The following is a 22864-nucleotide window of genomic DNA, read 5'->3' on the forward strand; positions in this document are numbered from 1 at the left end:
TTTTTGGTCATATATTCTTAATCAATCTTTTCAAAGTGTTCTTTAAAAGGGTTAGTAACTACCTACTTTGACTTGCTTATAATTAATATGCAATTATCATGATAAAAATTGATCTCAATACATTATGTTAGAATAGTGAAAGTTGTGAATAAACGTTTTTGATAAACTTGATTTCTGTTCTTTTTTCATTTACTTTGTTTATCTTTCTCCTACTCGTTCTGTTTTACCTTTCCCCCCACCCCATCAACTTTCTTCCTCCTCCTTCCATTCATCGCTAGTAACTGAATAAAAATGAAAATCAAAAGAGGCGAGTCACGGATAAGATGAATGAAGATAAGGACGACTCTGATTCTTCTCCTTACACCTTGGAGAAGGAAATTTCGAATTTATACAGAAAAGACAATTATATGAAACATTGCCACGTTAACGATTTCATCGAACCAATAGAATTAGAAGCTGAAGTTCATATTTTGAAAAGGGAAGAACACAAGACATTTAAGTTAGGTGATATTTTAGAATCATTAGAAAATGAAAAGCAAAAAAAAAATGAACAAGAGTATGACAATGACGATGACATTATTCTACCAAAATACGTAGAACATGAGAAAACTGAACAAGAAGAAGAGATTGAAGAAAGAATAAATTGTGGGATATATTTACACGAAGTAAATATAACAGACAATTCATATTTATGCCATAATGATATAATTGATGATTGTTCTAATCCGGTATGTATAAAAGGTGATATGTATGTAAATAATACTATCCATTTTGAAGATTCTTCAACCTATAATTCATTATATAAAGTTCATAAAGTAGAATGGTTCATAGGTTTAGAAATCAATGAGAGACGAATATATGAAATTATTCCCTGTAACCAAGGCATGTGTTTCCAAATCCCATTTGAGGCATTAGGAAAATACATTTTTTGTAAGGCCTATAGACGTGTTTATGTAAATTCAGAATTTCAGAAAAAAGGTAGGAATACCATTATCGATCCCCATACTTTAGATACGAAACCTGTAAAATTTATTGTGGAACGTAAATGTATAGAAAAATGTTCTATTACATCTAAAGGACCCGTTTTCATATCTATAAACTCTGCTTTCCAAATTTTGAAATTTTTATGTAATAATAATTTTTCAACCCAAGTAATTATTGAAGATCCGTTAGAGAATATTAACAATTTATCTACCTCATCATCACAATCTGATGATGATATGACAATTACAACTACGTCAGATATGATGAATCAGCAGAACCAGAGACAGCGCTTTATTGCTACTTTATCTGTAAATTTTGATGAGATCAAATTTTGTTTACAAAATAAAACAATGGATAATATGGAGGAACAACAAATAAATAGGCAAGAAAAAGAAAATCCTGCATTTAATTCTTTTCCTTTTTTTGAATTCAAGAATAATCGTGACAATTGTTCTTCCAATTCGAAGGGAGAAACTTCGAAGAAATCTAATGAGATTATGAATAATGAGAAAAACTCAAAAGAGTTACAAATAGATGGGGGTAGGGCATACAAATGGGGACTTAGAAAGGATGACCACAAAACTGAATTAACATTCAACTGGTATGAAGTAGAATTCAGATTACACAATAAAGACGACTGTGTTGTTATAAGCATTGCTATGGATTTACAAAAGTCTTTTAGATTTGTTAAGTACAAAATGATAACTATCAAATCGGTTATGAAAAGCATCAACTCAAATGATTTATGGTTGATTTTAATAGCTTTTAAATCTGCGTTTCCGTATAAAAAGCTTTTTCAAAAAAAATCCAAAATAATATATACCAATACGAATATTTCATTTGTTCAAAATGTCATAAATGATTTCTTGATTAAATCCGCCGAAAAAAATATCAATGAAACTATGCCTCTTCAAAAAATGAACACAATTTTTAACCAGATTCGGTAAACGCAAAAGGAACAAGAAGTGCATAAATATAAATACATTCCATATATAAATATACTCCTTTTTAATGAATTCCTGGAATGTGATAAGAGCCATGGACATACAGCAATAGGACCTTCAAGCTGCTAGGGAAAAAACGCGCAGAACTTGTTTTCAAGCATATGTATGTACATATACATAGAAGTACACATTTTTGTGGTTATTTTCCCCCCCCCCATTAATTTCTATTCATTTATTCACCATTCCGCAGAACTGTGTGTTTTAATAGCGATTCGTCAACCCATTTCCACATATATTTCCACATCTTTACACATGTATATGATGTAAAACCTTTTAAATGATCTTAAGTGAACGCTCTAGCAACCATATATAATATGTAGTGATAATTAATTGAAATTTTTAGTACCTCTGGAAAAGTCGTTTTTACCTTCATTCAAGTGATATATTTTAAAAAGGCATTTTTTTTTTTTCTTTTTTCTTTATAACCTTCATAAACATGTAAACTGACAAATTTGATAATAAAATAAAAGGACACATAAAATGTTCTTTACTTTTACCGTAAATATGTAATGGGAACAGGTAAATTGATTTCTTCTTACATATTGTGATGTTTACATATCGGTGTGTGTTACAAGTGTGTTTTATAAATAAACTAAAAACAAAAAACACACCTCTGGATGAAATGTAGCAAAAATTGATAACATGCTGTTTTTCACCCCATAATGTATTTTATACGTCTCTCTTTTTGCTAAGCTTTGTTTTTTTCCTTTTTTTTTTGGCCTATTTTAAAAAATAAAATTTAACACAAAAAATTGTTTTTTCCACGTTGAGATGAATGAAAAAATATATAACCCAAGGAACGAAGGAAAAAAAAAAAAAAAAAAAAAAAAAAAAAAAATTACAAAAATCTAATAGATCCTTCTTGTGATGTATTTACCAAAACAAAACATATTTTTCTTCTTAGGTTAAAAAAACATATGTACATTCATATATATATATATATATATGTATGCGCACTAAACTGATGATTGCACCCCTAAAGTAAAGGAATTGATGCATATAGGTGACGAAACGAACGCTTGGTTCTCATGAGATAGAGACTTTCTTGTGAATGAATTTTGTAAAATTACAGAAACTTATATTGTTGTGCATAACCTGTATATTATATGAAGTGAAGCTATGGTGTTATAACAATATAAATAAATATTGTATGCATTTTAAGCCAATAAGTAATTGGAAAATTCCAAAGAATATTATTAAAATGTTTTTTTTCTCAATAAAACAAAAAAAAAAAAAAAAAAAAAAAGTAAACACTTCCTAACCCCTACATGTTTGCGAAAGAATTGTAAGGAAAAGAAAGGATTAAAATTTCATCTATTAAAAAGTTGCTAATGATGAAACTCTTTCGAAAGCTTCATTTTACTAGCAATTAAAGAAGTGTTAAGCTAGAGCCATTTCACATTTTTTAAAAATATTTCCTCCATTTCTTCCATTTCTTCTATATCTTCTATTTTTTTTTTTTTTTTTTTTTTTTTTGTTTGTGCAGTCTTTGCAAAATTAAGAAAAATAATATAAAATAAACAGGCAGAAAGGAAGAACAACAGGAGGAAGAGAACAAAATATTATTTTAACACAGCAAAACACAAGCGTGAAAGGGAGAAACCAACGTGTGTCCCCACTTTCCACCTTCACCTAGGAAGAGTTAAAAAAAAAAAAAGAAAAAAAATATAACATAAAAATTCAGTACGAACAAGTAAAAAAATCAAAACTGGGAAACCAAGTAAACGAGAAATATGGAAGTCGATCATAATAGTACGTATGACCAATCAACTTTAGTAAGTAAAATATGTGCCTACCTAGATCCGCATATGATTCAGATAATTCTGAGTTGGTTGAAAGAAAATAAGGTATGTCAAACATTCAATGGAAAATTACGAAATATTGAGGTGATCACGTATAGAGTACTGTCCTCTCTTTCAATTGTAAAAATACAATCAGTCCACTTTACATACATGTGTTCGTTTTTGTGGAATATTAGTTTTTAGTGTTCCCTATGCTGTTCGCTTCATTATATTTTGCAGTATATATATCATAAGATAGGTGCAGTGCATGATTCTATTTATTTTTAAAGTTTATTTACTTCACACTATCTGGTTCACACTCACACCCACCTACAGGTAATGAATGATGGAGATATCGATCAGAGCCTTGGGGTACTGAAAGAAGGTTACGAAAAGGAAATTATTAGCATCGAAAATGAATTCACGAACGGAAATAGAGGAGTGATAACGAATTATCTGGATAGCTTAGAAATTGAAATAGAAGAATTTCAGGATGCTATGAATGCATATAAAAATGATCAAGTAAATAAAATAGGAGGAGCCGTGGAAAAGAAGAGTATAATGGCACTACGAGAATGGTGTAATTTAAATGTATTAGAAAAAAATAAAACATACAATTTTACAGATAATATAGATGACAAAATTTTAAAGTTAAGTAGATATTATTATCAAAAAAAGGACTATCAAAAGAGTAAACAGCATTTGCTACTATACATTTTGAACATATCCGAAATTGTAATTAATGTTTCTGATTCTCCTAAAATGAGATTATGTTATTGGGGTATTATTAGCAACATTATTAACACCTTTTTTATGAACCTAAATAATGATGATTATATGTTGATAAAAACAGAAGAAGGGAAATTAATTGTGAGAGAGGAAATAGGAAATGAAATAAATGTATGCATAGAAACAATTGTTAAATTAAGTCAAATATTGAATAAAGATAAGGTTCCTAAAAGTGAAATTATATTACAAAGAAGTTGGTTAATTCACTGGGCACTTATTTTAATATTTCATTTTTTTATGTATTTAATATATGTAAAAAGTATATATCCAAAAAATAACTCCTTTTCTATGTTACAAGATTGGTTTATTGATGAAAAAAATTTAGCAATTCTTAATTTAATATGTCCACATATTATTAGATACTATTGTGTATATGCAATATTTTACAGAAATAGAAAAGATCATTTTGAACTTATTCTCAACACTTTAAATTTGTTGAAACCGAAATATACTGACCCATTTACTTCCCTATTAATATCTATATTTACTGAATATGATTTCAATATGGCTCAAACATGTATTGCACAGTTAGGATCCATATGTGAAAAGGACATTTTCTTATTTAAGTTAAAACCATACATAGAAGAACAGAGTAGATATATAATCTTCGAAACCTATTGTCGTATTCATAAATCAATTAATATAGATATGATTGCAAATAAAGTAAACTTACCTAGGGACGATGCAGAAAAATGGGTTGTTAATCTTATCAGAAATGCAAAGTTAGATGCTAAAATTGATAGTGAAAAAAATTGCATCGAAATATCAACCACCTTGCCAAATTTATATCAACAAGTTATCGATAAAACACAAAACTTAACCATGAGATCCAACTTTCTTGTTCAAGTTTTAAATCGATCTTCAACAGATGAGCATTTTCAGAAAAATATCCGATTTAAAAATAAACACGAAAAGGGTAAGCCACCAAAGAAAGGTAAACAATACAACTCAATGTATAATAACAACAAAGGTGGTAACGTAAAGATTATTTCTCCTAATATGTAATAATTAGTCCCATTTGCCATAAGAATGACAAGTATTATTACCTTATGTATCTTCGTCCATTTATCTACCCTCCCCTTGGACGTTTTTCCATGATGTATATACATTACAAATATGTGTGTATGAATATATGCACGTATGTACGTGCTTGTTTTATTTATTTCCTTTTTTCTTTTATTTCCTAAACTTCTGGTCTCTGATGGCAATCATCATATCCACCACAACCAGTACCACACCCCTTCCATAGTGTAACCCATTTTGTTATGAAATAAATTGCAAGTTTTCCTCGTTCTGAAAATTTGTGTAAACTTGTTTGTGTCATATGTAATGGCTCATATATGGCTCCACAGTATGCCCCCCCATCCACACACACACACACACACTTATATACCTAAATGTACATTTTTACTGTTTATTTAAAAAAAAAAAAAAAAAAGAAAAAAAAAAAGAGAAAACTTTAAAAATCAGAATTATAACATGTTTAAAAACAATTAGCCTTTTTGCTTATCAAACGGATAGCTGTATAGCCGTATATACCTTATAAAGTGTGTCCCTAAAATGTGTATACGCGAGGGGGAAATAATCACTTGCGAAAATCAAATAAATCATTGAAAAGAATGACAAAAACTATATTGCCAAATCTATGAATAAATATATATCCCCCATTAGTACCTGTCAGACTTAGCAAATAATCTGTGGGCACATTTCATGCTTCATGATCATAAGGCAATACCATTTGCACTTTTTGCTCCTTACAAAAATAGAATCTTATGATGAGAACATACATTTTCTGTAAATTGTAAAAAAAAGGAATCGCTAAAAAAACTCAATTATAAAAAAAAACATGCTCGATGCTGATCAAGCAAGTGGAGGGAGAACTAGGTGTCATTCCCATTAAAAGTCACTTCCTCTGTTTTTTAATTCGTTTGTTTGAGGATAAGTTAAAGGAAGCAAAAAAAGAAAATAAATCAAAGTGATCAAATATTTTAAAGGTTAAAAAAAAAAAAAAAAAAAAGGAAAATACACATTATGTGCACAATATATATATATGCATAAAATGCAATAAAAAACTATTAAACTTTTTTTTCGCCATTTTAAAGCAGCAAAAGAAAGAAAAAAAAATTAATATCATTAGCATATACACAACTGGTTTCCATGCATAAGCATTTGTGTACTACTTGTATTTTTATTTTATCCCATTGTAAAGGTAGTGCTTTTTTTTTTTTTTTTTTTTTTTTTCTTAGAATGATATATAATAAAATTTAGAAATATTTATATCCGCATCCTGATCTGAGGGAAAGATAGAAAAAAAAAAAAAAAAATTAAGCACATTTTCAACCCACCAATTTTAAACTGTTTTAAAGAAAAAATTTATAAAGAAAAGGATTAACAGAAGGAATGAAGTATATATATTGGGGTAAATCCTAGTAAATACAGCCTATAGAATGATGACATATTTTTAGTTTTTTATATCTTTTTTTTTTTTTTTTTTTTTTTTGCCTAATTTTTTTATTTATCCTTTTTTCTGTATGTACAATTTTTATGTTAATGGGTTGTTATGTATATTCATAAAATGTAACCTAATTTGAAAGAAACTATGCAGATATAAAAGAAGGGGAAAATACCTTCGAAAAGGGAACACGTTATTTTACGGACCGTTTAGCGGGCCATTTTGCAGACCATTTTGAAGACCATTTTGCAGACCATTTTGCAGACCATTTTACAGACCATTTTGCAGACCATTTTGTGGACCATTTTGTGGACCATTTTGCAGACCATTTTGCAGACCATTTTGTGGACCATTTTGCAGACTATTTTTCGACCCATTGAAGAGACGATTCATTTTGTATTCTATGAAAAATGGAAGAATGAAATTACAAGATAGGCCATACGAAGGAGAAATATTAATATTGTCAACAAAAAATACCATATGTTGTACCCATTGTGTATCTTACATATGCATAAACATATGTATAGGCACACGTTCGTATAGCATCCCAGAAAGAAGAGAATATATTTTCTACCTCATTTTAAGCCAATACACATATTCTCCATTTGGTTGATTTACCAACACATGCTTTTACGTCTGAACATATATCCTCATTCTGTGAGTAAACTGTATATTCATAGTCACATCATCCTTCTCCCCCTCTTCCCACCCAAAAAAAAAAGAAAAACCAAGAAAAGTTTTACCATAAACCGAAGGATACATTCCTATTTAACTCTGCAAGAATGTCAGACCTGCGGTATTTCCAGACAACAAAGAAGGGGGAGATTCATGAGCTAAAGGAGGAACTACACTCTTCTCATAAGGAAAAAAAAAAGGAAGCCATTAAAAAAATAATTGCTGCTATGACGGTTGGAAAAGATGTCTCTACACTATTCTCAGATGTTGTAAACTGCATGCAGACATCTAATATAGAATTAAAGAAACTCGTTTATTTGTACGTAATAAATTACGCAAAGGCGCAACCAGAATTAGCCATTTTAGCAGTGAATACATTTCGAAAAGATTCATCAGATCCAAATCCATTAATCAGGGCATTGGCTATAAGGACCATGGGATGCATCAGATTAGAACAAATAACAGAATATCTAATTGAGCCTTTGAGGAGGTGCTTAAAGGATGAAGATCCATATGTGCGAAAAACAGCTGTCATTTGTATTGCCAAATTGTATGACATATCTCCAAAGTTAGTGGAAGAAGAAGGTTTTATAGAAACTCTTTTAAATATATTAGATGATAACAATGCTATGGTAGTGGCAAATGCTATAATTTCCTTAACTGATATATGTGAAAATTCTAATAAAAGTATTCTAAGAGATGTCATCAATAAAGATGAAAATAATGTGAATAAACTTCTAAATGCAATTAACGAATGTGTGGAATGGGGCCAAGTATTCATTTTAGATGCTTTGGTTTTGTATGAACCAAAGACTAGTAAAGATGCAGAGAGAGTTCTAGAAAGAATATTACCCAGATTATCTCATGCTAATTCAGCAGTTGTTCTTTCATCTATTAAGGTTATTTTAAGCCTATTAGATAAGATTAGCGATAAAGAATTTATTAAAACTGTTCATAAAAAATTGAGCCCATCGCTAGTTACTCTCTTGTCAGCTGAGCCGGAAATACAATACATAGCATTAAGAAATATTAATTTGATAACTCAGAAATTACCGAACATGCTAGCAGATAAAATTAATATGTTTTTTTGCAAATATAACGAACCTGCATATGTAAAAATGGAAAAGTTAGATATAATTATTCGCCTCGTTTCAGATAAAAATGTAGATCTTGTTTTGTATGAATTGAAAGAATATTCAACAGAAGTAGATGTAGAATTTGTAAAAAAAAGCGTAAGAGCTATTGGTAGTTGTGCTATAAAGCTACCACAATCTAGTGAAAAATGTATAAATATTTTACTAGATTTAATAGATACCAAAATTAATTACGTTATTCAAGAATGCATAGTAGTTATTAAAGATATCTTTCGTAAATACCCAAATAAATATGAAAGTATTATTACAATACTGTGTGAAAATTTAGAATCGCTAGATGAATCAAATGCGAAAGCGGCTCTTATATGGATCATTGGTGAATATGTAGAAAGAATAGAAAATGCAGATGAATTGATAGATTCATTTTTAGAAAACTTTACAGATGAACCATATAATGTACAATTACAAATACTAACAGCTAGCGTGAAATTATTTTTAAAATGCTCAAAAAATACTAAAGATATTATAACGAAAGTCTTAAAATTATCAACAGAAGAAAGTGATAACCCTGATCTAAGGGATCGAGCATTTATTTATTGGAGATTATTATCCAAAAATATAGAAATTGCTAAAAAAATAGTTTTAGCTGAAAAACCACCAATCCAAGAAGAAAATAAAATTACAGATATGAAAGTTTTAAATAAACTAATCAAAAATATATCCATGCTTTCATCTGTTTATCATAAACTACCAGAAACATTTATTTCCAAAAAATCAAGTTATATATTCCATAGTGATCAAGACGACGATGACAACAATATTGATAATATGGATGATTATAATGTTGTTAAAATTAAGAAACAAATGGAAAGACAAAAATATGAAAGCTATTCTAGTGATAATAGAAAATCAAATCAATCAAGATCATCCAGCGAATCTTCTAACAATTCATCTGATGATGCCAATGATGATAAAGATGATGAAGATGATGATGATAGTAAAAAGTCCATGGATTTAATTGGACTAAATGATGATGAACCAACAAACACAAAACATAAGAGAACTGCACCTGCACCACCGGTTAAATTAGTTCAAGTTCTATCTCCCGAAGATACAGGTCTAAAGGGACAAACCGGATTATCTATTCTATCTTCAATAAATCGTATAGAGGGTAATTCATTCATTTTTCATTATTGTGTGGTGTAGTGATAGTTTACACTTGTACATCTAACCTATTTATCCATAAAAAGCGTTTTCTTGATATTACCATTTTTAGTAATCTTTTGATCCCAAAGTTGCCAAGTTCCTTTTTTTTTTTTTTTTTTTTCCCGCTTATCGACCGGTGTAACGCTTATTTTTTCCTTTTTTTTTCCCAATTTACAGGAAAAATTCAGCTAAAAATTGCGGTGACGAATCAGACACCAAACCCTGTTGTTATATCGGGAGTGCAGATAAACAAGAATTCGTAAGAAAAAAAGATAAGAAAAATAACTGATAAAACAAAATAAAAAAAAAATAAAATAACACGTGTCCTATGATTGTTCCGCTAATTTGATGAACATTACTATTGTCATTATCTGTGTATACATTTTGCATGGTTGTTTTTCACGAATCCGTTTTGAATCATTTGATATAACCTCCAACTCTGTAACCCTGTGTTATTATTTTCTCTTTCACTATTTTACTTTTTTTAGATTTGGTCTATCTTCGCCGAACAATTTGGATATTCAGAATGTTTCCTTTGGAGAGACCAAAGGTAAGCGACAAGAAGCTGAAGAAGCATATTTAATAAGTCCATTAAGTCCCTTTCCCTTTTTTCTATTTTTCTTTTTTTCTCCAAGCCAAAATTATATTCTTTCCTTCATGTTATGCCACTTTTTAGAAATATTAATATTGCTCGTCCCAAATATGCTAAATTCGAACACTCCTCCATCTACTCCATTATTTTTACAAGTAAGAAGCAAAGAGGAATGGAATACATGAGATAGTTATTTTTATTTCATTTATTTTTTTTTTATTTATTTTTATTTTTTTTGTCCTGCTTCCGTATGATAAATTGCACATGGCGAAATATTGCAAAAAGCACTTGTGTATTGACCATTTTCTCACCTTTCTTTTATTCTTTTTTAGGTTGCCATAAGAACGAGCATAGATATTTTTTACTTTAATGTTCCATACGATATTTTCATCGTTTTCGTTGAAAATTTTAATATGGAAAAAGATATTTTCAAGAAAAAATGGCAGCTTATAGAGGATTCAAAGGAGGTATACACAAAATATGCACGTGTGTGCAATTTATTTGAAATAACCACATATGTACAATTGTTTTTACTTGGAAAAAATAATTCCTGTTATACATTTTAACTCTTCAATTTTTTTTTTTTTTTTCTTTTTTTCTAAGAGCATACTAATGGCTTCAAGTCCAATGGTTATAACTTCTGACATACTTATAAAGAGAATGAAAATTTTCAATATTTCGCTGATAGCTCGAAGGAATGTAAATAACGTGGTATGTAATTTGTTAATAAGAGAAATATCCTGTTATGGGACATTGATTTATTCTTTAGTCTGAATTTTTTTTTTTTTTTTTTTTTTTTTCATTTCAACCTGATAATCATTTTCTCATACCCCTAAATGTTCTATTATTCCACTGCTGATTTTTTTTTTTTTTTTTTTCTGTTTCATTTATTCACAGGAATTGTATTATTTCGCCTGCTTAACGACAAACAATCTCGTTATACTTAGCGAAGTGACCATTCATCCAGAAAAAAAAGGTGTCAAGTTATGTGTCAGGACAGATTCAACATCAGTGGTAATTACAAACTTTTTCCCTTAAGCAGATAATTCAAATATGATATATTACTTTCATTTATGCTATGATTATATTTCCGAACTGAGAAAAATGAACGAATTATAATTATGCATTATAGACAATATTACTAACTAATTTTATGTAACTTTTTATTTATTTATTTTTTTTTTTTTTATTTCTCCCACAACAGATACCCTTGTATAAGCTTCTCTTTGTTAAGGCATTTTCGCTAAGTGTAACTCAGACATGAGCAATAGAAACGGAATTACGGAAGAAAAGGAATATCACTGATTTTACATTTTTATCATTTTATCATTTATTATTATTTTTTTTTTCTATTTTTCCTTATTTTGTTTTCGCCATTTTGAAGAATGTACAGCGTATACAATTTAGTACATTTTGTCCCATTTGTTTTTTCCAAATCCCCCATTTATATATATCCTTGCTAAATGTGCGTATGCGGGCATATGCATGTTGAGAAGTACACGATATATATTCATACACATAAATTTGCTGAAACTTTTTAGTCTATTTCTCCCGCTAGCATGTTATAAAAAACGAACATTTTTCAACAATATCAATTTTATTAGACTTGTGCGTTTTTTTCTTTTTTTTTCCTTCTTCCTTCCTTCTTTCTTTTTTTTTTTTTTTTTTTTTTTTTGGTTTCTCCTAACTTTTTTCCCTTAACATGGAAGTTACGTTTTTGTAAATCCACTCGCACATACGAATTTGTGGGAAAGCATATAAATATATGGGCAACCCATTAGTTACAAATAAGAATACTATTTTATTTATTTATTTTATGTTCCACTGCAAAATTGACAAAGATTCATAACATTTTTAAAATGATACTAGTTTTTGCCAAGGGATTGTACAATAATTGAGAATACAAAAGGTAACTTCTTAACAAGTCATCCCTACTTAAGAGTGTGTCATTTCCAAAAAAAAAAAAAAAAAAAAAATTCAACAAGAAGCACACATGGGAGTAAAAAAAAAAACAAAAAACAAAGTGCATGTAATTTTTTTAGGGAAAATTAAAGAAATATCTCCTTTTTTATTTTTATTTTCAAGGGGCTAATGGATTCTTTCTTTTTTTTTTTAAAAGTATTTCTGCTGAAGTTGTTTAGATAAACTAAGAAGGGAGCCCATTTATATTCAAAGTGTTGTTTCTGTTTTTTTACATTTCTTTTTTTTTTTTTTTTTCATTTAGGATGAAACATATTGCATAAAACAAAATCATATTTCTCACACAAATTTTTTCGTTCCTTTTTTTCTTTTTACCTTATAATACATGATTATTTTCAACAAGGAGAAGTTTTTTTTTTTTTTGTTTTTTCTCTCTCTCTTTCGTTGAATTTCTTCATTCTATGATTTAACGTGAAGGAGAAAGGTAAACAACACAATATCCTTCATCCATTTGCACAAGTTGGTAGAAATTGCAAAGAGCAAGAAGAGGCTTATCTTGTAAAGATCATTTGGGTTTGTTTTTTTTCCATTCCTAGCCAATATTATAAAACATATCTTCCACTGAAAACATTTTAAATAATTGATTTATTTTCACCATTGTTACACCTTCAAAACGTTTAAGTATTTCACTAAATCAACAAGAGTTTCCCTTTTTGCATAATTGTAACTTAAAGAGAAAAAAAAAGAGGAAAACTGTTACGCAAGATGGAGAATGTTCAACTAGATAAGCTTAGTTACAATTTCAAAATAAAGGATGTTACGGATATAAGGGACATAAACTTGCAAGCAAAAGAAAACAACATTGAGTTGTTTCATGACAAAATTTTATTAAATGAAGAAAAGAATTATTTAAAGAGAACTGGTTTAATTTATGGTACGCAGGAAGTGTTTAAAAATATAATGGATAGAGAAATTGTAGCCTTGTCAAGAAGATTACCCGGAATAAAAAGCAGTTTACTATCCTTAGACATTCTTAGAAATTCCATCGATAGAATAGAATCACACGAATATATGGAAAATTTATCCCGTTATTCATTGGAACCGCTGAGTGAAATCATTGAACGCAAAATGAATATTTGACGTTACACACTTTTTTTGGCAATGTATTAATATATATTTTTTCTTTTATATGCATTTTTATGCACATTTTTATGCACATTTTTATGTGCATTATTATATGCAATATATTTTTGTATCATGAAGCGTTATTATGTCATCTATTTTATTTTGCATTTGAAAACGAGTGGATGCATCATTTATATATAATGTTAATGAATGGATTTTATAATAGTTAAAGATAAAAAAAGAAAAACGAACAAATTCTGAAAAAGTTGCACTTACATAATTTTATATCAACAGGGTTGTTTTTATCTAGTTCATTTACATTTCTTTTAACGGTTAATTATTTTATTATTATTATTATTATTTTTAAAGATACCAGAACTACTCTAAAAACGTAAAGGTACTCTTCTCAAATTACAGTTTCTTAAGCAGTAGAAAAAGTTGTCCTCACTGTTCATCAAATGAGGAAATAAATCCTCACACCCCACCCTTAACACATGATGATGCAGGCACAAGAGGAGATCACCAATCCCCTGTGTACGCATGCATATTATTATGCTTGTTACTACTAGACAATATGTCCTTGTTCGTGAATGAGATTTGCTTATTTCTTTGGCTTTCCAGTTTTGAGCATTGTGTGATTCTATGCCCTAAGCCACCACAGTAGGAACAGCCCTTAACTCCACCTATTTCTTTTAAGTTTATTCCCTTACTATCTAACATTTCCAGAAAGGGAGGTATTTTCTGTTTGGCTTCAATTAGTAAAGCTTTTAAATCTAGCAAAATAGCTTCTTCTTGATTTTTGTTAATAAAGGTTGTTGCAATTCCAGTTTTTCCACATCTACCTGTTCTACCAATTCGATGTACATAATTTTCAATATCTTTTGGCATATCGTAATTAATTACATGCTCAATAGATGGGAAATCCAAACCTTTCGATGCAACATCTGTACCAACTAAAATATCTTTTTTCCCTTCTCTAAATAAATTAATAGCTTCTTGTCTTTCCGACTGTCCTAAATTACCATGTATAGCAATCGCATTTACTCCTTTTAGTAATAAATATTCATGTACATCATCTACATCTTTTTTATTTTCACAAAAAATTAAAACAGGTGGTCCTGTTTTTTGCAATACTTCTAACAGGTATGACAATTTTAATTCTTCTTTAACATATTCTACTTCTTGTATAACATCTAAATTAGCTGCACCAGCTCTTCCTACATTTATTATTATAGGATTTACTAATGTTGATTTGGCAAATTCTTGAATTTTTTTAGGCATAGTGGCACTAAATAACAATGTTTGCCTTTGACGAGAAAAATGATCTAATGTATTACGCACCTCTTCTTCGAACCCTAAGTCAATTAATCTATCTGCTTCATCAAAACATAAGTATCTACACTGCTCAAGAGTCATCCTTTTTTTATTTAACATGTCGTTCAGTCTACCAGGAGTAGCTACAACCATGTGAATGCCTTTCTGTATTTCTCTCCCTTGCTCATATGTACTTATACCTCCAATCATACATAAACTTTTTAACATTGGAAAATCATCATTATGTAAAAACTCACAAAAATATTTTATAACATTATGTGTTTGTGTTGCTAATTCTCTAGATGGACATACAATAAGACCTAATGGTCCTTCTCCATCTTCAATTTTACATCGCATTTCTCCTTCTAAACATATCATAACTAAGGGTAAAACAAAAACTATCGTTTTTCCACTTCCTGTAAATGCAATTCCAATGATATCTCTTCCTAACAATATAGATGGTAATCCTTGCATTTGTATTTGTGTGGGTTTATCAATTTTTTTTTTTTTTAAAGCTTTTAAAATTGGTTTCGGAAATTTCATATCGCGGAAATTTTTAATTGGTGGTGGTATATCATTTCCACTTACATCAATATAAAATACATTTCGTATTTTATTTACATATTTGTTACTTAATTGTTTATATTTCTTAGGCAATGTCCATATTGTTTTAAAGTTTTCTTTATATACAATACCTTTAGCCCTTTCCTTAACTGATTGTAATGGTGCATTTAAAGCTTTTGATACTTGTGCTAATATTTTTTCTTCTCTTTTTCGAATTTCTTCTGTTTCATCTACTGCATTGTTTTGTGCTTCCAGTCTCATTTTATAATATGTTTCTAGCAAACTTTTCTGCATATTTGTCTTTACTTCATTTTCCATTTTTTTATTCATGTCCTTTTTTATTCCATCCTTTTTCTTCTTATCTTCTTTGTTATTATGTTTTTCTGCATCCTCCTCGTCGTTCTCATTATTTTCACTTCCCATGGATTTTTCACTTGAATCATATTTACTCCCCCGTTTCTCATCCTCTAATTCATATTCATCTTTTCTCTTCTTTTTATTATTTATAAAACTATTTATCAGGTTATCCATGAATCTCTTTTTCCGTGAACTCCTCGGTTCATAAACAAACTCCTCGCTGCTGCTGCTGTCGGATTCATCCTTTCCATGATCAACCTGCACTTTATCTATGTTCTTATTGTTGGAGTCTCCCATTTCGGGCATTCTTATCTGATGATTTTTCTTTGTTACATTTGCGTGCCAACACAAATGTGAAAGGATATATATATGTATGTCTCCACCCCCCTTTACCGTCAAGTGGGTTGATAAATGGGGTTCTGCATGTTTGTCAGAGTAAGTACATAATGTTTGCTTATGTCATACTAAACAGGGGATATATATAGTTGTCCTATTCTTCTTTTTCAAATACCACTCTTTATTAGTAAAAAAAAATATAATAAAATAAAATAACTTTTTAATGAAACAAATTTTGGGCTAAAAAATTAGATATTCTTAGTAGGACAAAAAAAATAAGCAATTTAACTTTTTTTTTTTTTTTTCTCTTATTTTGTGCGTATTGCAAAAATTGTAAAAATGTATATATTTTTTTCCCCATTTTGTGGGAAAAAAAAAAAAAAAAAAAAAAAAAAAAAAAGTAGTAAAATCAAAAGTCGAATCGCAAAGAGTAAATATAAATACCCAAAGGAAATTGTAACATGTATGGTCACTATAATTAGGCACTTATGTTAGTCATGCAAAATGATAATTATTTTCCCCTCATTTTATTATCCCTCTCCATAATCCCATTTAAATATGTTCCAATTTAAATATTATATATGTTACCCTATTATACTTATAAAATACTTGGAAAATATGAAAACATTCAAAAAAAAAAAAAAAAAAAAAAAGTGATAATGACATTTCTTCTGAGATGAAAAGAAAAGAGAAACGTCCCAATTCGATATAAGGGTAAAAAAAATTTTGTATTTCTTATAGTATATCCATATTTATGGCTTTTTAATTTTTACTATCAAAAGTGGAAATCTCAGTACACATAAAAACTTTACAAAACAGGTGGATGATAAGATTAATCAAATGGACATTGTAAAAATCATAGTAGGAAATAGAAGGAAAAATGCGAATATGTGATTAAACTGGATGATCTTATACCATATATATTCAACCTAGTACTGATGTGATAAATGCAAAATATAGGAACAAATTAGCCAAATGTAATATCATTTTTTTGCTTTTTTCTATCAAAAATGCTACTCTTTCCTCTTATATATGAAATTGTCAATCTCTGTACCTCACACATGGTTTCAGAGAATTTTGTTAACGTAACTCCACGAAAAAAGAAAAAAACACATCTGAGGGGGAATGTAGCACTCCTGATTAATTCATGCATAAAAGTTTCAACTCGGACACATCATCAATTGTACATGCTGCATTAGTAGATTTTATTATATAATCAATATTCCACTATGATCCATCTTCTAATTCTAATGAAAAATGTGTTTTTATAAAAAATCACATAAATTTTTTAGCAATTTTTTTTGTAAAAAAAAGAAAACAAAAAGGACTCACATTTATTTTTTCATACATATAATAATGTAATATCAGAATGTGCTAAACCGCCCATAATATATCTCGTCCAAAATGAATGGACAAGTTTATATTTAAGCTGTAATCACAAATTTCACCTTTATCATATAATACGAATAAAAAAAAAAAAAAAAAAAAAAAAAAAAGAAGAAGCAGAAAAGAAAGAATGAAAGATAGAAATAATTGACATTTTACAAAGCGTTCAAAAGAATATCTATTTTGAGATTTATAATAATGTGCAAGAATTTTTTCCTTTTTTCCCTTATGTTTCTCTAATTTGATTGATTCTATAAAGAAAATTTCCTGATTTATACCCATTCAACATAGTTATTAAAAAATGCTATTATTTATACATGAATAAGTCTCTTGCACATATAAATTATTAATTAAATAAAAACACATAATTCGCCAAGTCATTCATTTAATAAAAAATTGTAATAGATATCCGTGTATGGTGAACCCAAAATTGTAATAACAAAAGGATGTGATAAAAACATATTTAGAATTTCATTTTTTCAATATATAATAGTAATTATAACTACTTTTTTAAAAAATAAATGTAGTAATTACATATTTTCCTTTTTTTTTTTTTTTTCTAAATTAAAAGAAAAAAGATATAATAGATTTTTTGGAACAATTATGAAATATAATGAAGTACGAATTTAATTAAAAAATATTTATTTAAGCACGGGTGCCCGAGTGGTTAAGGGGGTGGACTTAAGATCCTCTGGTCACTAGACCGCGTGGGTTCGAACCCCACCTCGTGCAATCTTTTTACAAATATTTTAATTTCTCCTTTGATGAGAATCATTTTTTAAGATAAATAAAATTATTCATTTTTTTTAAAAAATGAAAAATATATTATTTTTCGCATAAGAAAAACAAATACATTTCTTTTTCTAGTACTATAATAAACATTGTAGATATTCAAAAGAAGCAATTTTTTTTGGTATAAATTTTTTTCTCTATTTTATGAATTGAAAAAAGGTTGTTACCCGCTATATGTACATATGTATAATGTATATAAAATTGTACTATAACGTTTGAGTTAATGCAAAAATAAATACTACAAAAATATCTTTTTTTTTTTTTTTTTTTTTTGGACTCGATGAGAATATTTTATTGCTAAAAATTATCAATGGTAATTTATGCAAAAGTAACAATCTGAACAATTTGTTTATGTAAATTATTCAAATCCGATTGTAAAAGGATTTCTTTCTTTATTTTATTTTTTTTATATTTCTCATCTTTTTTGTTTGACCGGCACAATTAGATGGATTAAACCTGTTTTTAATATGTATAAATAAATCTAAAGACAAAAATGAGGCTTATATATACATTGTACAAGATACAATGGTGCATAAAAAACAAATCATATACTCTATCTAATAGGATCTGTACACGACATGAGATAAATTCTAAGCATGGGCAACCTTTAAATCCTTTGCATCAACAATTAAATACTTACAGTATAATTATATTGACGAACTTCCTAGGTTATGTATATATATAAAAACATTACAAATCAGGTCGCATAATTGCTCGCTATATAATCGTTGATTTAAATATAAAAAAAGAAAAATGGAGGCAAAAAAAAAAGCGAGTCAAAAAAGCGAAGAAAAAAAGAAGAGAGGGTACCTGCGCAAAATAGAGCATGTTTTATAAAATTTCTAAAAAAACGAAATAAAAATATTTCTTAAATTGGGTATACAGTTTTTCATTACTTAAAATTTTTAAAATTAATATTACTCGATTAAAGACACTTTTTGTGTGTTACACTCTAGTCACCCGTAGTTACATAAACGGTTACAAAACTAAATACATATAATCACAGATACCTTTTACGATATATACATTTTATATCCTCTTTATTAATGTGAAAAAGTACAAAAATAATCTTCATCAAAAATATTGCAGGCATTTTTGATGAAAAATTATTACGCAAAATGGTGTTAAAAATAGAAAAAAAATTTACTCAAAATTTTCTTTTCATATTTAACAGCCTATTATATTTAATTATTCAATTTTACTAAATAAAAAGATTTTTTTTTTTAAACTTCCAAAACGAATACTTAGAAAAAACAAATTTATATTTATTCATTTAAAAAGAAGAAATATAAAAATTATTATAAAACAATGGAAAAATTATTGAAAAAAAATTCTTCTTTTTTTATTTCCCACGCCGGGACTCGAACCCGGGTCGTTCGGGTGAAAGCCGAATATCCTAACCGTCTAGACTACGTGGGATACATTAATTAATAATAAAATATATATTATATATAAAATTAAATATATATTGTAAAAATTAAAAAAAATATTCTTTTAATGATTGTAAAAATATTTCTTTCTCTATTACACTTAAAAAATAAATAATAAAACCAAGAATTATAAAAAGATAAATTGCATACGTGCTATAAAAAAAAAAAACCATGCTACTCAAATGTGTTGGCAAATACTAAAAAAGAATAGCAAAGTTCTAGTAAATTACCAGCAAAAAAAAATTTAGCAATGTTGGTAGCAAAAATACGAGAAATAATAATGGTAAAAGCTTCCTTGTAAAATTCCTAGTAAAATTCCTAGTAAAATTCCTAGTAAAATTCCTAGCAAAATTCCTAGCAAAATTCCTAGCAAAGTTCTAGCAAAATTCCTAGCAAAGTTCTAGCAAAATTCCTAGCAAAGTTCTAGCAAAATTCCTAGAATAACTATATAAAGCTTTATTAATATACTATTAAAATACTACAACAATTCTTGAAATGTCCTAAGAATTAATCTGCAGCTTAAGCAAAAAGGCATCCGTATTTTTTCATATGAACGAAGCTGGTTTCCTTCTTTTTTTTTTTTTTTTTTTCAAAATAAGCATTTTCTTCATATAGTAAAAATAAATTAAGGAATTACATAGTTTCTCTAATCCTTGGATCTCTTTATTACTTCAGTTTTATTGTTCAGTTTGAGAGACATTTGTATCCCCTTGGAATGCTTTAGTTATATGCAATATGTATATATAAAACCAGAAAGGCTTTCAGCTAATTTCCTAATTTTCCACTTTTCTTCATATTTGTTCCCCTTATATTTGTACACACACAGACATTTCCTTAAAAGAGTGACCAATTTAACTATGCTTAATTGTAGAACTTCTCTTTTAGATTTATGCAAGAGCCATGGGCAAAAAAAATTATGAAAAAAATTAGAAAAATATCTAAAAAAAAATTTTATATTATATGTATTTTTGTTTAATTAAGGTAATGCACACTGTACCTTTTCCAAACAACTATATTAAACAAATTTTAAGTTCTTGTACTTTTTTGTACCATTATTCTTATTATCGCTTCTTTATTGTTATTACTACTTCCCCTTTATTATCAGTTGTCTCTACTGTTAAATTTTTTTTTTTTTTTTATTGTTAAATACTATTTATTTACATTTATAATTAAAAAGTCATTGCAAAAAATTTTAGGAGAAACGTAAAAAAAAAAAAAAAAAAAATTACTACATGAAACAGCAGGCAATCTTAACACTATACCACTTTGTGAAGTCTAATATGAAAAGGCTGGGCGCTTACAAAGTTTACTCTCTTCTTTATTAGAGCAACTCCCGGCACTTTGGTAAATAAACCAACTAACTCTTTCTAGTATATTTTCCTCCACTTGGAGAATTTCATTTATATGTATAACTATTCAACAACAACAACAAGAGTTAATATGTTTCAACATTTAGCTACCTTGTGTGTGTGTGTTTATTGACTACTTCACTTTCCGTGTTCTGTTAATTCGATTCATTGAAGAATCTTTCCTAACACATTTTTATGAGTTCTTATAATTGTATGAACGTGAGTGTGTACTCGTGCTTGTGCAAATGTAAAACTAATTTTTTATAACACACCAGTGTGAATACAAGGGTGCATTCATTTGTGCCTGCATGTATATATATATATATATATATACGTACATGTACGAACTAAATGAAGACAATGTGTACTGTACATTTATGCTACTGTATTAACACCCCTTGATTTACACATATTGTGCATATGTGCTTCATCATAAAAAATTGAAGGATAATTTTGTTCTTAGTTTATCTTCACGCTACCCCACACAAAAAAAAAAAAAAAAATATGCAAAGCATTATTAGCGTAACAACGTTAAAGAAAAATTTTTATTTCTTTGATTTACTCATAACTCACGAATACGTCGTAAATATGGGGAAAAAAGAAAAAAATAAATAATTGCAATCAAATTTTTTAGCGAAACAACTCAATAGTATTATTTTATAGATTTATTTTTCCATTTCTTCTTATTTTGTATTCTTCTACATATCCGTAGTGTATACGACATTTTTTTTTTTTTTTTATTTCACATGTATTAATAAAGTTGTGCTGTCAATGAACTGCTAATTAATGAAAGAAAGAAGAAAAAAAAGCAGCTCCTAAAAGCAGTAGTTTGAAAAAAAATGATTGAAAAAAATTTAGCCTTGTTAGTATTATAATGATTTTCAAAAAATGTATATAATTATTTGTGTTATAATGAATCACGTGAAGAAGTACCTCTTCTTTTACATAGTTGCACACATATTAATTGTCTAAAAATGGAAACATACATATGAATATCAAAAATGTAGTATTGTCTAGTGTGTATCACAATGAAGAAATATGATTCTAACTCTCTTGGTTGTTGTAATAAATGGGATAAAATAGTTGAAGACCATTTAAAACTTTTCCTTAATTAATAAACCTTTTTCTTTTCTTTTTAGGTTACTCTCGTAGGCATGCAACACTTGTTCAACCTACTGTCTGAGGTAAGTCAAAAGTGAGTAAATTATTTTCCCAATCGTGCATACACACATATATATATACACTCATGTGCGTTTATATATGTCTGTACATATGCGCATGCAATATTACCATCGTTTTTATCATATAAGCTGAAAAAAACTCATACAAAAATATTGAGTTTATAATTTTTCTTTTCTACCTCATTCTTCTAAGTTTTATATTTTTTTTTTTTTTTTTTTTTTTTTTTTTTTGAAAAGGATGCTTTAAGTAATCATTTATTTTGGTGCCACTTCGAAGGAGATGTTGTCTTTCTTCAGTGTGAATCTCTTCTTAACACGCTAGATAATAGCTCTAACATTGCTACTGTTACTTTCATGATGAATCATTCCACAAAATTTCGTCTATCCTATAGTAATTCTTAATGAGTGTAATTATACTGCAAATGTCTACAGTGCGCAGACGAACAAAAACAAGATCAGTTTGCCCAATCTCTGTTAATAAGTAATGACAAAGACGCTTCGAAATGTTTGTTTATGATTACATCTTTTCTTTA

General features: G+C 28.2%; 6 protein-coding genes and 2 non-coding genes across 8 annotated transcripts in view; 6 read left to right on the forward strand and 2 right to left on the reverse strand.

Annotated features, from left to right (window-relative positions):
* Positions 1-323: 323 nt before the first annotated feature.
* Positions 324-1931, forward strand: PGO_100300 (hypothetical protein, conserved; the record flags this gene model as incomplete). The annotated part of the gene is made up of 1 exon (XM_028688064.1): positions 324-1931. The coding sequence occupies one exon, from the start codon at positions 324-326 to the stop codon at positions 1929-1931; it is 1608 nt and encodes a 535-aa protein (XP_028543865.1).
* Positions 1932-3721: 1790 nt separating this feature from the next.
* On the forward strand, positions 3722-5563 carry PGO_100310 (eukaryotic translation initiation factor 3, subunit 6; the record flags this gene model as incomplete). The annotated part of the gene is made up of 2 exons (XM_028688065.1): positions 3722-3835; positions 4106-5563. 2 exons carry the CDS (start codon positions 3722-3724, stop codon positions 5561-5563), a joined length of 1572 nt encoding a protein of 523 aa, XP_028543866.1.
* A 2229-nt stretch (positions 5564-7792) lies between these two features.
* PGO_100320 (AP-1 complex subunit beta) lies at positions 7793-11841 on the forward strand (the record flags this gene model as incomplete). The annotated part of the gene is made up of 8 exons (XM_028688066.1): positions 7793-9950; positions 10163-10244; positions 10474-10535; positions 10662-10732; positions 10910-11044; positions 11181-11288; positions 11475-11591; positions 11782-11841. The coding sequence occupies 8 exons, from the start codon at positions 7793-7795 to the stop codon at positions 11839-11841; spliced, it is 2793 nt and encodes a 930-aa protein (XP_028543867.1).
* Positions 11842-13262: 1421 nt separating this feature from the next.
* Positions 13263-13637, forward strand: PGO_100330 (hypothetical protein, conserved; the record flags this gene model as incomplete). The annotated part of the gene is made up of 1 exon (XM_028688067.1): positions 13263-13637. The coding sequence occupies one exon, from the start codon at positions 13263-13265 to the stop codon at positions 13635-13637; it is 375 nt and encodes a 124-aa protein (XP_028543868.1).
* Positions 13638-14141: 504 nt separating this feature from the next.
* PGO_100340 (RNA helicase-1) lies at positions 14142-16154 on the reverse strand (the record flags this gene model as incomplete). The annotated part of the gene is made up of 1 exon (XM_028688068.1): positions 14142-16154. One exon carries the CDS (start codon positions 16152-16154, stop codon positions 14142-14144), a length of 2013 nt encoding a protein of 670 aa, XP_028543869.1.
* A 2074-nt stretch (positions 16155-18228) lies between these two features.
* PGO_100350 lies at positions 18229-18312 on the forward strand. Its single transcript has one exon. It is a non-coding gene; the product is annotated as a tRNA-Leu (tRNA).
* Positions 18313-19718: 1406 nt separating this feature from the next.
* On the reverse strand, positions 19719-19790 carry PGO_100360. Its single transcript has one exon. It is a non-coding gene; the product is annotated as a tRNA-Glu (tRNA).
* Positions 19791-21654: 1864 nt separating this feature from the next.
* The window catches only part of PGO_100370 (hypothetical protein, conserved), a gene marked incomplete at both ends in the record, with an annotated part of 3519 nt that continues 2309 nt past the window's right edge, over positions 21655-22864 (forward strand). The window contains 4 exons of the mRNA XM_028688069.1: positions 21655-21732; positions 22290-22345; positions 22580-22627; positions 22738-22804. Coding sequence (XP_028543870.1) covers positions 21655-21732; positions 22290-22345; positions 22580-22627; positions 22738-22804 — 249 coding nt within the window. The remainder of the gene's footprint in view (positions 21733-22289; positions 22346-22579; positions 22628-22737; positions 22805-22864) is intronic.

Source organism: Plasmodium gonderi, assembly GCF_002157705.1.
Source record: "Plasmodium gonderi DNA, contig: Chr10, whole genome shotgun sequence".
In the NCBI taxonomy this organism is placed as follows: Eukaryota; Apicomplexa; class Aconoidasida; order Haemosporida; family Plasmodiidae; genus Plasmodium; species Plasmodium gonderi.